The sequence below is a fragment of the Cryptomeria japonica genome, chromosome 6 (genome assembly GCF_030272615.1).
Source record: "Cryptomeria japonica chromosome 6, Sugi_1.0, whole genome shotgun sequence".
Taxonomy (NCBI): domain Eukaryota; kingdom Viridiplantae; phylum Streptophyta; class Pinopsida; order Cupressales; family Cupressaceae; genus Cryptomeria; species Cryptomeria japonica.
In genome coordinates, this window is record NC_081410.1 from 605,988,605 (window position 1) to 606,010,111 (window position 21,507).

The 21,507-nt window shown below is 31.6% G+C and overlaps 1 protein-coding gene across 1 annotated transcript; it reads left to right on the forward strand.

The window, feature by feature from the left end:
- The first annotated feature begins 5,562 nt into the window (after positions 1–5,562).
- On the forward strand, positions 5,563–6,343 carry LOC131036285 (uncharacterized). Its single transcript, XM_057968140.2, has 2 exons — positions 5,563–5,746; positions 5,858–6,343. Exons 1-2 carry the CDS (start codon positions 5,608–5,610, stop codon positions 6,142–6,144), a joined length of 426 nt encoding a protein of 141 aa, XP_057824123.2. The 5' UTR covers positions 5,563–5,607; the 3' UTR covers positions 6,145–6,343.
- Positions 6,344–21,507: the final 15,164 nt, after the last annotated feature.

Sequence of the window (21,507 nt, forward strand, 5' to 3'; positions counted from 1 at the left end):
AAAATTCACTTTCTCAAAATTAGTTATCAAAGTTTTATATTGTTGACTTATATCCATATCCATTAAAGAGGAAGTTGACATGACAATCTTTATCTAAATTTCTTAGTGAAATTGGTAAATATGATCTAATTTTATTTTGTTTTTTATTTATAATTTCTAGTTTTTATTTCTTTTATTTTAATTTCATTGCATGTAGCTATGTAAAATGTGTATTCTTTTGTATATTTAGGCTCACTTGACTCACTTACCTATCCTTCATTGTATTTATTTATATGGCCTTATTTTATGTGCATGTAATACCTATGAAATTGGTTTATCTATATATATATATGATTCTTAGTCTAATTTTATGAGGAACTTTAGTGTAGAATGGCTATGTTATCTTCGTTGTGTCTATTGTTATGAGGTTGTCCTTTAAAATTCGATTTAAATAATGTAGTTAAATACAAAATCAAAAGTAAACATTTTTGTTCAATATCACATTTTATACTTTAGTCTTAGTTTTTATATATATAGATTATTATAATCAGTGTTATATTCATGTATAATAAAGATATTATTTTTTAGTATTATTCCAATATATGAAATATTTATCAATTATCAAACCATATAACATATTTAATCACACACTAATCATAGCATATTTAAATTATCTACTAAACCTTTTGAAATCCATGTGCATGTTTTAAGTATGTTGTCTATCAAGGTAGTTCAAAATGTCACCCAATCGACAAAAATATATCGAGTATGAAGGAGAATATGAGTCCCTCACTATATATATTCTTACAATTTGCAAGGTAGAATGTAGTGAAAAAATTCACAGGCGTACAAAATTTTCACAATCAAGGGCTAGATCTAATACTAAAGTTGGTACTATAAAGGGAAAAGAAGAATAAATTATAATTGTTGTCTATAAATATGATTTTTGAAGGCATTCCTAAGTTTTGAGGTGTACAAAGCTCATTGTCTTTGTCAATTGAAACACATTCTTCAATATGAAAGCCAAAGAATCTAATTTTTAATTTATTACTATTTTGTTATGATTCTATTATTTTCATGTATAATAAAGATATTTTTTTTATTATTATTCCAATATATGAAATAATTATCAAATATCAAATCATATAATATATTTAATCACACACTAATCCTAGCATATCTAAAGTATCTACTAAACCTTCTCAAATTCATGTGCATTTTTTAAGTGTGATGTCTATCAAGGTAGTTCAAAATGTCACCCAATCAAAAAAAAATATAATGTATGAAGGAGAATATGAGTCCCTCACTATATATATTCTTACAATTCGCAAGGTAGAATGTAGTGAAAAAATTCACGGGCATAGAGAATTTTCACAATCAAGGGCTATATCTAATACTAAAGTCAGTACTATAAAGGGAAAAGAAGAATAAATTCTAATTCTTGTCTATAAATATGATTTTTGAAGGTATTCCTAAGCTTTGAGGTGTACAAAGCTCATTGTCTTTGTCAATTGAGACACATTCTTCAATATGAAAGCCAAAGAATCTAATTTTTAATTTATTACTATTTTGACATTATTCTATTATATTCATGTATAATAAAGATATTATTTTTGAGTACTATTCCAATATATGAAATAATTATCAAATATCAAAGCATATAATATATTAAATCACACACTAATCATAGCATATCTAAAGTATCTACTAAACCTTCTCAAATCCATGTACATGTTTGAAGTGTGATGTCTATCAAGGTAGTTCAAAATGTCACCCAATTGACAAAAAAATATAGAGTATGAAGGAAAATATGAGTCCCTCACTATATATATTCTTACGATTTGCAAGGTAGAATGTAGTGAAAAAATTCATGGGCATAGAGAATTTTCACAATCAAAGGCTAGATCTAATACTAAAGTCAGTACTATAAAGGGAAAAGAAGAATAGATTATAATTCTTCTCTATAAATATGATTTTGGAGGCATTCCTAATCTTTGAGGTGTACAAAGCTCATTGTCTTTGTCAATTGAAACACATTCTTCAATATGAAAGCCAAAGAATCTAATTTTTAATTTATTACTATTTTGACATGATTCAATTTTATATTTCTTGTTATTTAATCTAAATCACTCCACTCCACTCCAATAACTCTTTTTACTTACACTAATTTATGTTTAATTACTTTTTGTAATTAAAATAATTAAGATATGGCTAAGTAAAACTTTCATTTCTCTTCATATAAACACACAATTTCTACAAAATATGCCTATGAAGAGTATATGAAACTATTTCTAGAGAATGGAAAATGAATTGCATGTCACCAAAATGGTTTCAAGTGCAAATATTTTTCAATTTTATGTGGATTCATTATCTACCACCTCATTAAATACTTCACTCTACAAGGTAGGTTTGTTATAATCCACATCTAGTGTTTCCCACTATTGGGTCTCCCTATACATAATCAATAAATGAGCTTTCCTTAATTTTTGTTTTCTGATATACAACAGTTTGTTGTCGAAGGTTCTTATCCTCACTCTATCAAGGGTGAGTGTATTCATCTTACAATTATTACCTCATTACTAATCATCTACTCAACCCCTCAGCTAATTAAAACACCTAATACTCATGTCAAAACCTTAACCCGTCCCACACTCGAGGTAGAAAAAAATATATTTCTTGTTTTGACGATGTAGCATCATAAAATTGTGACCCTTGCAATTTTAATCATTTTTTAGGTCCTTGCCCTAGAGACTGCATCTCCCTACTCAATTGGGACCCCTCTCTACATTATTCTTCCATATCTCATCTTGTTTCATCCCTTGTGTCACCTCATGACACTATCCTAGCCCCAAAATAGGGTAGGATAGGGGTGTGACACCCTTGTCCTCCCTCTTTCCTTGGCCCCAAAATGGGTCCATCCAACCCTTGGACCTAATTTTCTTTTTGGGATTTAATTTATCCTATGTCAACCTTTGGTGAGATGATAATTAACCTTCCTAGGCAACTATAAAAGGAGACTTAATTCCCTCATTTGCCTAAAAAGGAAGAAAGAAAGAGTAATAAAAATTCATGAGGAGGCCTTCATTATCATCATCAAGCGTTCAAGTGTTCAAGTCTTCAAGCATTCATCAAGTCTTCTTCTCCTTCATGTGTCTTCTTCACTCATCCATTTGAGAAACATTACAACATTCATTTGCAAGGATGTGTGGGTGTTAGGGTTTATTCATGTTACATGCCATTTCATGCAACACTTGTGATTACATTCAAGAAGCAAAGCAACCATCATCAAAAAATTATAAATCTACCAGGTATACATTTTTATTATTCACATTTAAGTATTTTCAATTACTTTCTTTCAAGTTTGATTCCTCAACCAAGGTCTTCCTAAGGCAAAACCCTATCCACAACCCTTCATCACTTCTTTTTTGTGTGTAGGTTGCAGGTGCACGGCTGTAATTGCAGATTTAGGCTTCATTTGAAGAGATGAGATAACTCTTTTCGACTTGCGGATTTTTCAAAGGACGGTGCATAACTTACGCACTGTCTTGACAAATTTTCTCCAAATTTGTAGAGCAGATTTGTATCATTCTAAATATCTCAAATCCAAAGTGATGGCATGATCCCAAATTGGTAGCTCCTTATTTCATCCATTTGTCTTCCTTTTCTACATAGTCAACAAGTCAACATATCTATTTACAAAAGGGAAAACTATATTCCAACACTTGCAATCCACTCAACATTCACATCCTTATTTCCCTTGGATTTGGATCTAGTGGATTTAAACCCTCTTTTGAATGTAAAGTGCATTTTTGTATCCAGTGAAAATCATCCTAGTGGTTTTCTTTCTCTCCCCTAGGTGGGGAACCACTAGGGTCCAATTTTCCACTTTACAGATGAATCCCCTTCCTCCAACAAAGCCAAAGAAAAATAAAATGTGTGCACCTAAGAAACAAAAACTAGTAAATTCGGTCATGAAGAACAACATCTAGTAATTAATTTGATCCCCAAAAAGCCTTAGATGGCCCCTTAAAAAAAGGTAAAAGATTCGGCTTGCCCCTTAAATAAAAAAAAAAAAATCTAGATAAAGGGAAGAAAAAGAAAAATATGAAAGGAAGAAATTTGACAGTCTCCCTCCTTCTAGATTGGCTATAAGCATTTCTAATGGATAGAATGCTAAGGAGGATAGCACTATTTCTTCCTGAAAGAGGAGATCTATGAGGCTTTCCAAACTCTTCGCGGTGTCTAATATAGTTTTGTCTTTTGAGAAAAATAACCTTGAGGAAGAGAAAGATGAGTCTGGCAACCATTATTCTAATGAGGATGAGAGTGAAGAAACTAAGGAGGAATTATTGGAATCACCCTTGATCACTCTTTATCCCACTCCCCTCTATATTATAAGACACCCTCTACAATGTCCTTAAAGATTTCAATGCTATCAAGAACTATGGGGAGGAGGGGGAGGAATAACTTGAAGATAAAAAGATAGCGAAGAGAGAGAAGAACTCTCTAATTATTTTTGTTGAAATAGAAAATTGGAATGCCAAGATTGAAAATATAGAAAACTTTCAAGAATGCAAGAGTTGTGCTAGCAGTAAGGACATAATTGCCTTCCTTGAAAAGGCCATGGGACAATTGGTGAAGAGCAATAATGCTCTCATGCATAAGTTTGTGATTGGAGTTGTAGCAGTTGATTCAAAGATAGAGAAGGGAGCTTAAAAGAAAGAAAAGAAGGACAAAGGGCGAACAAAAGGAAAGACAAAAAGACTTCTTGTGCTACAAGATGGGAGGTGACTTTGGAAAATATGTTTGAAAATTGGGACTTAATCTATTAGAGTCTTGTTGGTTCTCTTTCTTAGCTATTTTTGTTTGGATAAGTATTGTGATAGATGTTATTTATTAAACTGTTGTTTCTAAAATATTATATTTTTTTGACAATACTCTGTATATTTATTTATTTATTGTACATACTTTCTAGTTTGGTTCCAAACCTATTTTCCCGAATGTCCTAATATGCTATGTTGGAACTATATATGTTGGAGTCCCTTCCCCACTTACCTTAATTAAAAACAAACAATTTCCTTATAAACTATCCTAAATACAAATAAAGTCTGTAAACCAATTAACTTGCATCCCACGTATAAAATTATCTTTTGCCTTATGATCATGGATATAATTTGTCAAAAACTATTAATTCGCTGCATGAGACAGAATGTCACTACACAAATCACTAATGTCATTTCAAAATATATAAATAAACAATTACCTTAAAAAGTTCGTTAAGTAAACCTCACAACTTGCTTGATCGGTCAAACCCAAAGAACCTTTTTTTATTTCCATATTGACTAAGTCATAAATAAATATGGTGGTAATGAAAAGTTTGCTAACGGAACTGACCGTACCTCAATGGGCAAGCGTGCACGTCTTTACCACAAACTGGTAGAGACAAACATGGATCTAAATTGATTTTAATCACATGTCCGTGTTGAACACGCGTTCTCCTCATTCCACCGACTCCATCGAAAAAAAACGTCTATATAATGGTGGGATTTTGGCGTAATGCAAGTGTCTTGAACTCATCGCATTCATAGCCATATAAAGAGTTTTTCTGCAGATTGAGCAGATACAGTCATGGATACAAAAGCTTTAGCTAAATCTTATAGGGTAATGCCGTGTGAGAGGAGATCATATAGCCCAGGTTTTAAAGGTATTAGCAGCAAGAAGAATGAAAGAAGATTGGCTGCTAGAGCTTCCTTTTCTGATCCTTCAGGTATGACCGTATGATTGCAAGTTAACTATATTTTTACTGTTCAATCCTTTTCAACTTTATCATTATACACACAGTCAACTAGTATGTCGTCTTAAGCTTTTTTTATTGCAGGACGTACGGGCTTTGGAGATGAAGATATGATAGTTTTGAGATGTCGAATTCATAAGTTAAGAAGGGAGGAAAGAAATTATATTCCTCCCCAAGATTGGATGAAATGGGAGAAAAACTGGTACCCCACATATCATTCAGATGTATGCTCATTCCTTGTAAGGTTGCAGAGCATTTTCCTTAACAGCAGGCCTGGTATTGCCATTGGAATTTTGGGTTTAATCTCATTTAGTGTTCCGGCCTCAGTCTTGCTGCTCCTTAGTGAAAGCTTACATAATTTAAAGGGATAAGTATAAATTGAACGGCTTAAAGAGTGGATTGTCATTTCAGTGTTCATCAAAATCAATCTCTATCGCCTTGGTTGTTAACAGGCACGGTGATCATCCTATGATATTGACTTTCAATTGTTCTTCATCGAAGGGAAATGTAAAAGGGTTGATTGTGAAATAAGAATTAACAAAGTAGTAAGGCACTGTGCCATTCTTATTCTTTCCCGGGTTGTTGCTGAATTTTTAATCTTTCATCTTTTATATTTATATTTATACTAAATTATTTTCTAACGTTAAAATCATGAAATCTCTCATTTATATTGGTCATGCAAATTTTTATTATTAAAAATCATGAAATTATTTCAAAGTTACAATTATATGATCTTTTTATTTGTTCTTAAAACTTTAGTGTTTTGAATAATAAAAGTGGGAGAGGGCCCATACCCATTACATAACCATCAAACTAGCGTACAGGGGGAAACTCACAAGCAGTGAGATCACAAAAAACAATAGACACCAAGAAAGGACAAGCCTTGTTTGAAACATGCTTTTAACTAGAGCAATAGCCGGTTGGAATAGATTCTCAATAAAAACAAAATTACCTAATCAGAAATATAGGGGTTTTGGAAAGCCCCAAACCATCTTCCATACAAACCTTGTGCTTACAATAGCAGAGCCAAGGTAACAAACAATACTCTGCAGATTTTGAAAGGCTTCCCACAACCTTTTATCCGAACTCACCATGTTTCACCAAAGAAAATAAATGGGTGAAGGGGGAACCAAGCCATCCGAGGCACACCAACTCCAAAGAGTAGACAAGAACAAAATACTCTATAAGATTTTGGAAGGCCTTCCTTAATCTTTTGTTGGTGGGGATCCCTACAAACAACACAATGATGCCCATCTCTATAGGTTTGTGATTAACAAAACAAAAGAAAACCATAATCCCAATATGTAATAAGCTCATGGCCACTTGAAGAGGCCACACAAGGGGGTAAGGGCCAGTGGGAGCAGAAGAAAAGACCCAAGGAGAGAGTGATCGAATCGGGTGAGGAACTGGAGCAAGCATAGTGATGGGTTGGAGGGCAACATGACCCTTTCTAGTTAAGCGCCCATAGGGTAACCAAACCTCAACACTTTCCCACAACCAATCCACCACCTATAGGACCAAGTCAACACCAAAAGGAAAATCATCTTCCTCGAAACAAAACTCATCTCGCATACACCCAAAAGCCTAGCCCACCCTGAAGAAACTCCACCTCAAAAGGAATCTCCAAAGGGGAGGAATGTGACAAAGCAAAAGCACATCTCGGGAAGAGAGGGCCCAGATTTCCCCATACATCATCCTTAGAGCACCAACCAAATGAGACCACTATAGAACAAAACCCGTCATCATAGAAGACATTGCCATGGCATGGAGAATCCTACAACAAATCCCACTATGAGTGTTGAAACTATAGTTGGAGGACCACATAGCTTGGTAGACAACTGTAACAGGAACGAAACCCTGATAAAACAAGCAATGCAACAAGAACGTAACCTCGATCTTAAAATTTTAGTGTTAACAAAAGTAATATTTTTGTCTTTATTAAGATAAATGGAATTTTAGGATAACCCAGATAATATTGTTATAGAAGAACAACAAGATACAAAAGAAATCAAACAAGATATTTTGTAAAGAAATACAACGTCGAAAAATAATATTTCATATATTTTATAATTATGAATTTCATAATTATATTATGAGAGCTATATTTCATATATTTAGTTAAATATTCTTTTCAACCTTTCCTTAAAGATAGAATACTATAAGAATTTTTTGGCAACTCATTAAATATTGGTTGGACATTTTATACATTGCAATGAATATGTACCTATTAATGAAATAAGTGTCATTTCTATTATATCAAATAAAGATAATGATAAGTTATATTCACAAAAAAAAGGGGCATAAAAGTTTTAGTCTATTTATTAATTATAAAGAAAACATTACAACTAAATAAATTTTTAAAATTTTTTACTTCATGTAAAATTACCCAACTAAAATGTACAATAAAATAGATATCACCTAATCTATAATAAAGTAAATTGTGATGAGAACTAGAGTTGAAAATACCTCCTATTAGAGGAAGACGATCAAATAAGAGCTGAGTGATATGTCCCTACATTTATTTAAGATATATTAGTTTAGTTATATGGTGTGTGAAATAATATGTAATATAGATGATATTAGTAATGATCTACATAATTATATCATATGAAGTGTATGTGAACGAGAATCTTCTTTATTTATGTGTATTATATCACACTATTATAGTTTCCTTCTTATTGTAAAAAATGAAGTATAACCACCTTTTACATAATTCAATTCAAACTTTTGGTCTATATTGAGCATTTTGTTAGAGTAGAGAACAATTTATGCTTAAAGACCAAGCATCGGCTGCCAATATTTTAACTACTATAGAGGCATTTAGAGGTGCAAAATAATTTGAAGAAGAAGATTGAAGGAATCTCCTCATGATGCATTTAACTTAAAGTGAACAAAAAGAATTCAAGAAACTATTCAATGTGGGTGAGTTTTACAAAATAAGGGTGTTGTAAACTTGAGTTGTTGTGTTGTGTTGTCATTGATGCCAATCTATCTTGTGTTGACTTTGATGTCAACCCGTCTTGTGTTATGATTGATGTCACTATGTCTTGCAAATTGTTAGGAAATGTATGCTATGGTTTTATTTAATTTGGTAGTGATATTAAGGTGTCTTTGAAAGGTTGGTATAATGAAAGTTTTAATATGGAAAAAATAGTATTTATGTAAGAAAGATTTTTGAATGTCTTAGTGGAAGAATGCTTTGCATTCCTCTAGTATGTGAAGATTATCAATTACAGTTCTAGATATAATGTTTATGATTTATTTGCATTGTAATATTAAGTTTATAGGTCATTTGTTTCTCAGATGGTGGAGTTATTTCTTGTTGTTTCCAATAATGGTAGTCTATTAGAACTATTTTGGAGAATGCTTGGTACTTCTCTGATTTGTGGATTCAAGTGTTGTAGCTTTGAGGACATGTTTATTTGGTTTTTTTAGTGTTCTAATTTAATTATATAGTGATGGTTTAATTGGAAATTGAAGTTAGGGCATTTTGAGTTCTATTATATTAGCTAGTTTTATTTTTGATTGATAGTGGTTATGTACCCTATGTAGATCATGTGTTTTTGGCCTAGATATGCTTTTGTGGTTGTGTGTAGATATTTATATGGACCTCACCATGGTGTGTATAGATCCACATTATTTTTTTTGTATTAGAGAATGGTTTAAGGCCAAATGGTTGGCGTACTACATTGTTTGTCTACACGTTTTATTTGATGTTGACCTTAGAGAATATTTGTAGCATGTATAGTTCATTGAAATGAATCCGGATGTATTTTTTGTGATGCATATAAAAGAGTGAAAATGTATTAGTTTTGTATAGGATGGATATGAAATAATGTGAAGTGGAGTTGAATGATGCACAATAAGATTTGGTATAGTAGAAGTGTGAAAGACAGTTGTGAAGAGAATTGAGATAGAGTTTAAAGTCAAATGTGTTTATGATGACATTGGTCACTTGAAATAATGGTTCAATGACAATTTTATGAATAGGAGATCTTGTTCATTTTAGTTCGTTTGATTCTTTGCACCTGTCAGAAGAAGGTGTATTCCTTTTGGCAATTTCTGAACCTTTGTATCTTAACCTAAGGTTATGCACCTTAGTTTTGTAAGTGCTTCCAAGCGCAGTGAACTCCTCAACCTTGATCTTAAACATTGCGATTAGTTATTCATATTATGAGTGTGATTCTTAATGTGTTTTCTTCTTCTTTAGGATTTCCCACATAAACATGGTGTTTGTGTGTGTTGTGATTTTTGTTTTCATGTTTCTTAATTTTAGTAACAAATTAATCGTTATTTGAAGTTAATTAATCAAAAGCAAAGTGTTTTGAGGTCTGGACTAATTCACCCCACCTTTCAGTCATGTGGTGTGTTCAACAATTGGTATCAAAGATTGGTTCCTTTTAGATAAGCTTAACCACTTCATGAAGATTTATAATGTTGTAATAAGATACTTTTAGAGTGCCAAGATTTTATGGAACAAGTTACCCTTATTTGAAAGAAAGAATGGAATCTCATTTGTAATCTCTATTGACTAAAATATAGGGAAGCATTAAGAGTGTATATAGTGCTCCAAAAAATGGTCCCTAGACTCTAGATGGGGTTAATGCACATGAGAACAATAAAAATGCTAAATTTGCTATTATCAATCAAATTTTTAAGTGATGCAATACTTTCCAAAGTTGTTAGGTTGAATTTTGCTAAAGAGATCTTTCTAAAGTTGAGCAGTGTATATGAAGGCGATGATAAGACAAAGCAAGCCAAATAGAGAATTTTGAAGCACAAGTTTGAGAACCTGATAATGTCTGATGATGAGAACATTGAAAACTATATACACCAGCTAAATGAAAATGTGAGTGCTATTAAGGGTATTGGTGGTAAATTAGAAGAAAGTGAAGTTGTGAGAAAAATGATGCTGACATTGCCTAAATTCTATAAGCCTAAGATGTATGCTATCAAAGAAATCCATGATATGGATGAGTACAATTTTGATCAATTCTATGGTTCACTCTCTACCTTTAAGATTGATGAGCTAGATGAGTTGTGGAAATAGAAGAAAATATTGCATCCAAAGCTATTAGGAAGATTGGAGATGAACATAAACTGAGTAGTGACATGAAGGAGATAGAAGAGAACTTTTTAATAAGACTAAAGAAATGATCTAGAAAGTACAAAGGTAAGTGACCCTTCAAATGTTTCAATTAAAGAATTGATCATTATCCCTCTATATTTACTTATAAGGGAGGAGATAATAAAAGATCTAATGTTGCTTTGATAAGGGAAGGTAAAATCATAGATGGAATAATAAAAATATGAGAATAGATGACAAAGATAAGTCTAAGAATAATCTATGTTCAATAAAGACTCATTCATATGAAGAGGAAGATTGAAATGAATCAAATAAAGAATCATCATTTCTCTATAGAAGAGAAGAGTGATGGAAGGTCTGATAATTTGAAAGGAGTGGAGAATAGTGAAAAACTAATGAATGTGAAGACTGCAATGTATGCAAAAGTTGAATATAAGGCATGGATAATTGATTATGGATGTTAAAATCATATGAAAAGTTCATTTATATTGAGAATTATGATCGTGGACTTGTAAAATTTGTAGGAGTGGAATCTAGACCTATTTGTTTTAAAGGTATTATTTCAATTGATGGTAAGCATAAGAGTGATGATATTTATTATGATAAGGGTTGGAGACATAATATACTTTGTGTGATTAAAATGTGTAGAAAAGGTTATAAGGTTATATTTCATGGGTTTGGATGTGAAATAAAAAAAAAGGTTGTTCTAAAAGATTAGTTGTAGAAGATACAAGAACTGATGCGAATGTCTACTATGTGAAGGATAAAAATGAAGGAAATTATTTGCTTGCACAAGTTTGTAAGGAATAAAATTGGAATGAGGATGTACTTGAGACAGAGGTTATCCATGTTGGTTCAAAAGAGAAAGATGCATCAAAAGATAAAAGTTGGATAAAGATGGTGGAGGAAGAGCTAAATCTGATAGAGGAAAGTTGGACATTAGAACTAGTACCTAATTTGATAGACATGAAAGTGGTAGAAGGCAAGTGGGTGCTCATGAACAAGATGAATACAAATGGTAAAGGAAAAGAAATGGTCAAGGATGAAGTAATTAACTCTAATCAAGTTTCTCTCAAGTCTGAAACAAGAAGGCTTTCAATAGGTCTCTTACTCCTACTCAAATTAGGTATTTACCATTTTTTAGTGGTAATTTCTTTTCATGCAACATTTTTGAAATTGAAGCAGTCATAAGAGATCTCATTTGTTTAACATAAAACACTTTGCTTGCAATAAGGTTGGTTATAAGGCTAATGAATGCAAAAGTAAAATGATGTGGAATGTGAATGGTAGGAATGTCTAGTTTTTCAATGGTTGTTTTTATGTTGGCAATGACTTTGGGCATAAGGCTATTGAGAGTAGAAGTTATATCAAAATGAGTAAAAGTGTCAAATGAAATATAAACATCAAAAGCAATGGAAATGGTTTGGAACAAGGTCTGACTTTTTATAACAGAAATAACATTGGACACATTGCTAGGTTCTATAGAGGAAGGAATGAGACGCCAACTAGTCTAATAAAGAAGATTGATATTAATGAAGGAAAGGAGAAGGTGAAGATGACATGGGTGAAGAAATTATATGAGAAATGGGAAAGTAAGTTTGTTGATGAGTCCATACCCTCTGGTGGTGGTGATTCTTCTTCTAGTAACTATACATTGCCCTATAAGTTACAAAATGTACTATACATTTTTTTAATATCTACCAGAAAAAAATTATTGACTTGTACTTGATGAAACAATTCCTACATAGATGTGATGTAGAGAATTTTTCATTACATAGAAAATATTCTCTACAACATAAAATATATGGCTAAGAAGGGATTCATTTTCTCTAGTGACCTATGAAAAAAGTGTTCTAAATCTGATAAAATTGCAGTCTACCTTTATATTCTTGACATTTTAGGAACAACGATAAGAATATACTTAAATTAGTCTAAATATATAGTTACATTATAGATCTAGAAACCACCTCCCAACTTTAAAACCTTGTAGATCTGACATCACATATCTAATTTGAATAAATTAAAGAGTTAAACAAACTTTCTTAAATACTTCTAACCCATTTATGAGCTTAGATATTATATAACATATTATAAAATAAGCATGTAATGGAAAAGAGTCAGAAAGAGGAATTCCATTAATTTAATGGTTTTCGCGAGTTTGTATTTATCAATCATGAGCTCCAAAAATTTCCATTATTTAGTCGTCTATGCATAAAAGTAGCCATGCAAAGATAAACGACGGTTAGTGCAAGTACTTTTATAATGATTTTCCTATGAAAAAGGACGGTGTCAAAGACGGATGGTTATTTATGGGTCGGTTTTATTTGACAGGTAAAAGCTACAGTTTACATACATATATAGTGTCATAGTGACTCTTTATTCGTCCATGAGAAACATGTTTTTTTGAAGAGCTAACCCAAAAAATCTTTTCCCATCGAAGAATTTCATAAATTTCGGCCAGATAAGTAAAGACTTTCATATCAGACGGTGAGAACTGGAAAGAGTGATTGATTTGATGTTTATCTTGAAATGCAGGGCCGACAGGATTTTATTTTCTCATTTACTATTGAATTTCATGTTATTCATGTTAACCGTGGATATTTTGTTTCAGGTTGTTTAGTTTTTATGGAAGTATCCTAATTCTATTATCTCAAATCTATTTAGATGCGTTTTTGCATGTTTCAGGAATGATATACTTTAATAAAAATAAGAGTTGGAATAGTAAATTTTTAAAAAAATTATATTTTGTATTTATAAATTGACTAAGTGTTTTATTATTTATAAAATAATATTAATATATATTCACAAAGAATTTGGGTGGAAATAAATCATATACTTAATATCTATATAGAACTAAAGCTCGAATCATAAAAGTATAAATTAGGTCATCATGTGAGTCGTAATAGAGTGAAAGAAGGAGGATCTTGGCCATTCAACTTGTCCTATATATTAGTGGGGTCCAAGCTGTTCATAAGAGAGCCCCATCTATCATTATTTTGTATCTAAATTGTATTATTTTTCTTTACCACAAGTAGACAAAATTGCAAGAGCCATCCGAGAGAATTCGCTAGAATCAAACTAGCTGGAAGAACAATCAACAGACGACCTAGAAGTTCCTCTCGCATGTGGTGGAGAGGAGTGTTGAAGAGAAAGCCATGAATAACTTCATTGAGTAAGATCACTTCTCACAATTACTAGACAACTGTTGAAGAAAATCTCTCATTTACCTCAAGTAGATAGGCTATGTCCATGATGATACCCAATAGAAGGAAAGTGACCTCTAGGGAAAGAGGGAGATGGAGGAACTCTAGCAACTACATAAGAGGCATTGTCCTAGTGGTAGAAGAGAGCCTATAAGTGAACCACTTGAAGTGATTTCTTTTAAGCTTGCACATTAATCTACAATAAAATGTTAGAACAAATTGTTGCTTTAGTATAAAGTGCAACATGAAAATCAATAGAACAATTGGAACAAATAGAAATTCTTTCATCTTTACATATGCTAAATAGAATCTCTAACTTGAAATCATGTTAAATATTCTAGTTTGAAGGTCTTGAAAAATCATGAAATCGAATCTAAACATTATGTGTTTTAGTGGAAAACTAGAAAAGGTGTTTCAGATAGTATGATTGTCGACAAAATGGGAAATAGGTGTTGAGGACTCCCAAATAGGATATCTTGGATCCAATAGGAAGGCCTTGGAAAAAATACATAATCAATTTTTGTAAATATGGGTTTCAAAACAAATGATATAGAATTTACATTTTCAATTAAAAGGTGATGATTACAGATGCCATCATCGATATAAAATGAGAACCGTTCTTATTTGGATGAACCAATGATATCCTTAGCATGGTTTGTAATTCTATAAAATGGTTTTTGGAAATCACTTCCCATCTTTCCACTTGAATTTATAGGAATAAATACCACTTTTGTGTATCATATTAACTAGAACAACACCCATAACTATATCATAATTTTGATGATCTTGACTGGAAAAGTGAAACATGACTTTACCTTCATTTCATGACATATGGCTCAGAGTATCTATAGAGAAAAGCACATTATAATATTATTTTATTTTAAATGACATAATTATATATAAATTAGTATATAAAGCACAGTATAGAAGGTAAATCAGTTTTTTAAAAGGTTGACTTAAAAACTAGAATCCCTCAAGTTAGATAAAAGAACAACACTCTTTGCCATAATGCTAAAGTTATGTCTATTAGAGGAGCTTTATTGAGTTATTTCTCTAAAATCTATTCCATCCTTGGTAATGTATGAGGTAAATCAAATGACTATGGTCCCACTCCTATTACAATTCTCTTACTACTTAATGACTTCAATGTTAATTGATGTTTAACTTAAGACTGATTAAAAAGTTTATCTTGTATTTAAATATTGATCATACATAACTATTCTATGTAAATAATAATAATATTGATCAATCATAAAAAATAATAATAGGAAGACAAACAAACTAATAGTATGAAGTGTTAGAAAATTTGATAGCTTTACCGCTGTAATGCACGCATAGATTAATTCATTGTATAGTTTGATTAGAAAAAGACTCGATAGGCACCGATACATAACCGCTAAATAGACACACACAAGAGGAACTCACAAACAGTGAGATCACCAAAACCATACAAACCAAAAAAAGCAGCCCCTTCTTGAAAAGAAAACTTTTGAATGGAGCATCAAACCACCACGAAGAGATCTCTAACAAAGAAATTGAGTATAACGTCAAATTCCATTAATGGATGTTTTTTGTGAGTATGCTTTTATCAATGATGAACTCCAATAATTCCCATTATTTATTCGTCCACGATTCTTTTTGTCACGTCCGAATACTTTTATGGTGAATTTTCCTGTGAAAAGCATGCTTATTTATGGGTCTGTGTTATTTAACAGGTAAAAGCTCCAGTTAAATACATTTATAGTGTCACTGTGACTCTTTATCTGTCTATGAAAAACATGTGTTTTTAAAGAGAGAATCAACAAATTTTGTCCCATCGAGGAATTTCATAAATTTCAGCCAGATAAGTAGAGACTTTCATATCAGACGGTGAGCACGCAACAAGAGAAGAGTGATTGATTTGGCGTTTATCTTCGACGCAGAGCTGGCAAGATTTTATTTTTTCATTTACCTTTGAATTTCGTCTTATTCATGTTAGTCGTGTAGATTTTGTTTGAGAATGTTTAGTTTTTATGGAGGCTTCCTATTTCTATTTTATAAAATCCATTTATATGCATTTCTGCATGTTTGAGTAATGATATAAATTTTATCAAAGTAAGAGTTGGAATAGTATTTTTTTTTTTTAATTATATTTTTATTTATATATAGAATAAATGTCTAATCATTTATAAAATAATGTTAAACACGTAATCATACAAAAGATTGGTAGAAATATATCATATCTTCAAAGATCATATAGAGCTAAAGCTCAAAACACAATAGAAATATAAATTAGGTCATCATGCGAGTAGTAATAGAGCAAGAGAAGGAGGATTTTGGTAGGTTAGCTTGTCCTATATGTTACCAAAGTGTCCATTAGAGAGCCCCATCTATCATTATTTTTATTTTAATATGTTCCTTCTATAGAATGTAGACAAAATTGCAAGATTTATCAAAGGGAATTTGCTAGAATGAAAGTAGTTGGAGGAACCATCAATAGACCACCAAGAAAATCATCACGCTTGTGGTGGAGAGGTTGAGTGTTGATAAGAGAGCCATGATTTACTTCATTGGCCATGATCACTTCTTGCAATTAATGGAGAAGCCTAGGAGGAAATCTCTTGGTTACCTCAAAGAGATAGTTTTTGTCTACAATGATACCCATGAGAAGGAAATTGACCTCTAGTGAAACAGGGAGGTGGAGAATCTCTACCAACTGCATAAGGGGCAACACCTCTGTAGTTGAGGAGAACCTATAAGTCAACCACTTGATGTAAAAAAAATTATGCTTGCACTTGAATTTACAATAAAACATTAGAACGATTTTTTTATTTAGTATAAAGTGCAACATGACAATGGATAGAAAAATTGGTAAAAATAGAAAACAAAAATTGCATATGCTAAATAGAATATCTAACTTGAAAGCATGTTGAATTTAGTTGAACTTGTGAGGGGTCAGAGGACAATCCCCTAAAAGAATGATATGACATGAAAAATTTTCTAGCTTGAAAGGCTTGGAAAAATCATGAATCCAAGTCCAAATATCATGTGTTTGGGGAAAAAGCTAGAAAAAGTGTTTGATAGAATATGGCAACTGACAAAATGCACAATAGGTGTTGAGGACTCCCCAATAGGATAACTTGGATCCAATAGGAAGTCCTTGAGAAATATACATAATCAATATTGGCCAATTTTGGTTTTGGATAAACTCACCAAATGGTATAGAATTTAAATTTTTAATTATAGGGTAATGGTTTCAAATACCATCATCGATCCAAAATGGGAACCATGGGCATCTAAGGGGATAGCCAATGATATCCTTTCCATGATTTGTAATTCTATAAAGTGGTTTTTGGATACCACATCTAATCTTTATACTCAAATTTATAGGAATTAATACCACTTTGTGAATCATATTAACTAGAATAGCCCCCACAATTGTGTCAAAAATTTCATGATCTTGACTAGAAAAATGAAACACGATTTTATCTTTATTTCATATATATATAAAGTTGTGTTTCACTTATTGGTCAATAATAACTATAAATTCTATTCATTTAAATCAATTCCTCTATATTGTTATCTATTATCCTATATATGACACATGGAATGATCTAGTTCATTTTATTATAGCTTCAATTTTCATTTTCTAGAGTCAGATCTTTTGGAATATAGTTCTTATCTTATTGGCCTACATGGAAAAACTGTTTAAATGAGAAATTAGTGTAATGAAATAATTTCCACAAAAGAAAACAATTATGAGCTCCAACAATTCTCATTATGTTGTCGTCTATGCATAAAAGTAGCCCTGCAGAGATAAACGATGGCTAGTGCCCGATTCATTTTGTCACGCCAGAGTAGTTTTATACTGAATTTTCCTGTGAAAATTATGGTGTTGAAGAAGGATCGTTATTTATAGGCTGCAGTTTAAATACATTTATCTAGCCATGAGAAAACATGTTTTTTTAAAGAGTTAACCAACAAATTTTGTCCCACCGAAAATTTTCATAAATTTCGGCCATAAAAGTAAAGGATTTTATAAAGACGGTGAACATGCAACTGGAAAGAGTGATTGATTTGACGTTTATATTGGAGCGGAGAGCCGACAGGATTTTACTGTCTCATATACCTTTGAATTTCGTGTTATTCAGGTTAGGCATGGAGATCTTCTTGGATGACGTTTAGTTTTTATTGAAGTTTCCTAATTCTATTATCTTAAATTATGTGTTTTTCATGTTTTAGTAATGATATAAATTTTATCAAAATAAGAGTTAGAAATGTAATTTTTTTTAAAACTATAATTTGTATTTATATATAGAATAATTGTGTTATTATTTATAAGATAATGTTAATGTATATTAATAAAAAAGTTGGGACGAAACAAATCATATCGGTAAAGTCTATATAGAGCTAAAAACTAAAGCATAGAAACATAAATTAAGTCATTATGTGAGTAGTAGCATAACAAGAGGATGAGGATCTTTGTCATATATATTAATGGGGCCCAAAGTGTCCACGAGAGAGCCCCATGTATCATTGTTTTTTAATCTAAATTATATGTTTCTTCTTTACCACAAATAGACAAAATTGCAAGAGCCATCCAAAAGAGTTCACTAGAATGAAACTAGTTGGAAGAACCATCGATGTATGACCTAGAAGTTCTTCTCGTGTGTGGTGGAGATGTGAAGTTTTGAAGAGAAAGTCATGATTAACTTCATTGACCATGACCGATTCTCACAATTAGTGGAGAAGACTAGAATAAAATCTCTCATTTATCTTAACACATAGGTTATGTCCACAATGATACTTGTGAGAAGGAAAGTGATCTCCAGTGAAAGAGGGAGATGGAGGAAATATAGTAATTGCTTAAGGAGCATAACCCTAGTGGTCAAGGAGAACTTATGAGTGGACCACTTGAAGTTCCTTTTTTTTAGCATGCACCTAAATATACAATAAAACATTAGAACAAATTGTTGTTGTAGTATAGAGTGCAACATGAAAATCAATAAAGCATTTGGTAAAAATAGAAAGAAAAGATCTTTTAATATGATAAACAGAATCTGTAACTTGGAAGCATGTTAAATATAGTTAGACTATTTAGAGATAAGAGGTCAATACCCTAAAAGAATGATATGACATGAAAATGCTTCTAGTTTGAAGGGATTGGAAAATCAAGAATCCAAGTCCAAACATTATCTCTTTTGGGACAAAACTAGGAAAGGTGTTTGAGGGACCATGGTTGTTGACAAAATGGGCAAAAGATGTCAAGGTCTCCCAAATAGGATATTTTGGATCCAATAGGTAGTCCTCAGGAAAAATAAATAATCAATATTGGGCAATTTTTATTTCAAAATAATTGACTAAATGGTATAGAATTTATATTTTCAATTAGAAGGTGATGGTTGCAAAAGCCAATATCAATACGAAATGGGAACCACAGGCGTTTGAGGGGGGAGAACCAATGATATCCTTGGCATGGTTTGTGTTTCTATAAAGTGATTTTGGGAAATAAAATCCCATCTTTCCACTTGACATTTTTGGAATTAATACCACTTTTGTGAGTCATTTTGCTATAAATGTTACTATGTGGCAGCTAATCATGCTATAGGAAGTTTGCACTTCAAGAAGTTTGTGGCTACAAGAAGGGAATTATAAAATAGTTATGATAATATTGGTAATCATCTTTTAATATGTAAAAAATAAAATGTATGAAACTCAAATTTTTTTTTAGTGATGAAAGAATAAGTGTTTCTTAATGCAACAATGAGGGTTTTTTTTATAGAAACTCATAACAACAAATTGGGTTCGTGATCAATTTTCATTATGGCAATGGATATTGTTGCAAGTCTGTGGCTCACATTGTTCGATGATAAGAAAAGCGGATGTCTAGATTCTCCAAGGACGTAGACCATATTAGGTGAAACATATAAGTTTGCGTGTTGCTATTGTGCACATTCTTCCTATTTTTATTTATATACTTTAAAATCTGCATTATAATTGTTGTTTTTCTCATTTCTTAACCTATCAGTTCCTAACAACTGGTATCAAAGCCATTTGAATTCAATCCTTTGATAGGGATTTCTATATTTGAAATGAAGCAATGTGTGATGAAGAAAAATTCAAGGTCAAAAAATTTGAAGGCTAAAATTATCAATTATGAAAAATGTAGATGTAAGATTACATGTATCAAAAAGATTTGTTGTGGTTATTACAAGGAAAAGAAAATTAAGCCACAATAATATTAGATGAAGAATGATATATTTTGGATAAAAAGGCACTAGAAACCATTTTGTTGTGCCTAGCACCATCTACGACATTTAATTTATCTAATGCAATAACAATAGCTGAATTAATGATAGCATTGGATAAATTGTATTAAAAAAACCTCAGTTGCAAATAAGGTATTTTAAAAGAAAAGGTTATTTAAGATAAAAAAAATTGAAGGTAGTTCTATAGTAGACCATTTAAATGAATTTTATATAGTTACATGTCGTTATATTTTGTTAAAGTAAGTTTTGATGAAAGGTTAGGGCTCTCCTAGTTTTATGTTTTGTACCAAAAAGTTAGAACATCTTGGTTATGGCTATAACTAACTCTATTTCATAGTCAAATACATTTAAATTTTATGACATTGTTGGTGTGATTTTAGGTGAGAAAATTTATAGGACAAACACATGAGACTATAAAATTAGACAATATTTTTAATGTAGAAGATAGGGGAAGATCAAAGGAGAGAGGGAAAAACCCAAAAAGTCATGGGAAGCCTTGAGGGAGATCAAATAAGAGAAGGTATAAATTCAAAGGATAAAATAATTGTTGGTACTGTGGAAATCAAGGCCACTTAAAGAAAGATTCTTGGTCTTAGAAAGGTAAGGAAGGAGACAAACATCAAGATGGTGACAAAGAAACAAATATTGTATATAGATCTAAAGATAATGTCTTACTTATTTTTCTAAATAGTGTTGATTATTCTTGGGTAATAGATTCAAGGGATTTGTTTCATGCTACACCCCATAGAAATTATTTTGTACATTATGTCAAAAATAATTTTGGAAAAGTATATCTAGGTAATGATGAACCTTGTTAGATTGATAGAAAGGAAAGACTAAAGTTAAAGTTAAGTAAAAATTTAATTTTAGCAAGGCAACATGGAAATGAAATCTATTTAGTTACAAAAATAAAGGAGCTCAAATAAGAAGACTTGTAGAAACTAGTGAGCTAGAACATTGTTGTTTCTTATCTGAGAAGGAGCAATAAACTTACATGGATGCAAGAAAGCATGAGAGTTGGATAAAGGAAATAGAAGAGGAGTTGAATCAGATAGAGAAGAATCAAATATGGGAATTGTAACCTATACTAGTGAATAAGAATGTTGTAGGAACTAAGTGGGTGTTATGGACCAAGTTGAATTAAGATGAAAAAGTTACAAGGAACAAGGAAAGATTGGTGTGTAAGAGTTATTCAGA

Coding starts and splice junctions, on each gene's coding strand:
- LOC131036285 (XM_057968140.2), top strand. CDS start 5,608: ATGGATACAAAAGCTTTAGCTAAATCTTATAGGGTAATGCCGTGTGAG. Junction 5,747..5,857: donor TTCCTTTTCTGATCCTTCAG/GTATGACCGTAT, acceptor TTTTTATTGCAG/GACGTACGGGCTTTGGAGAT.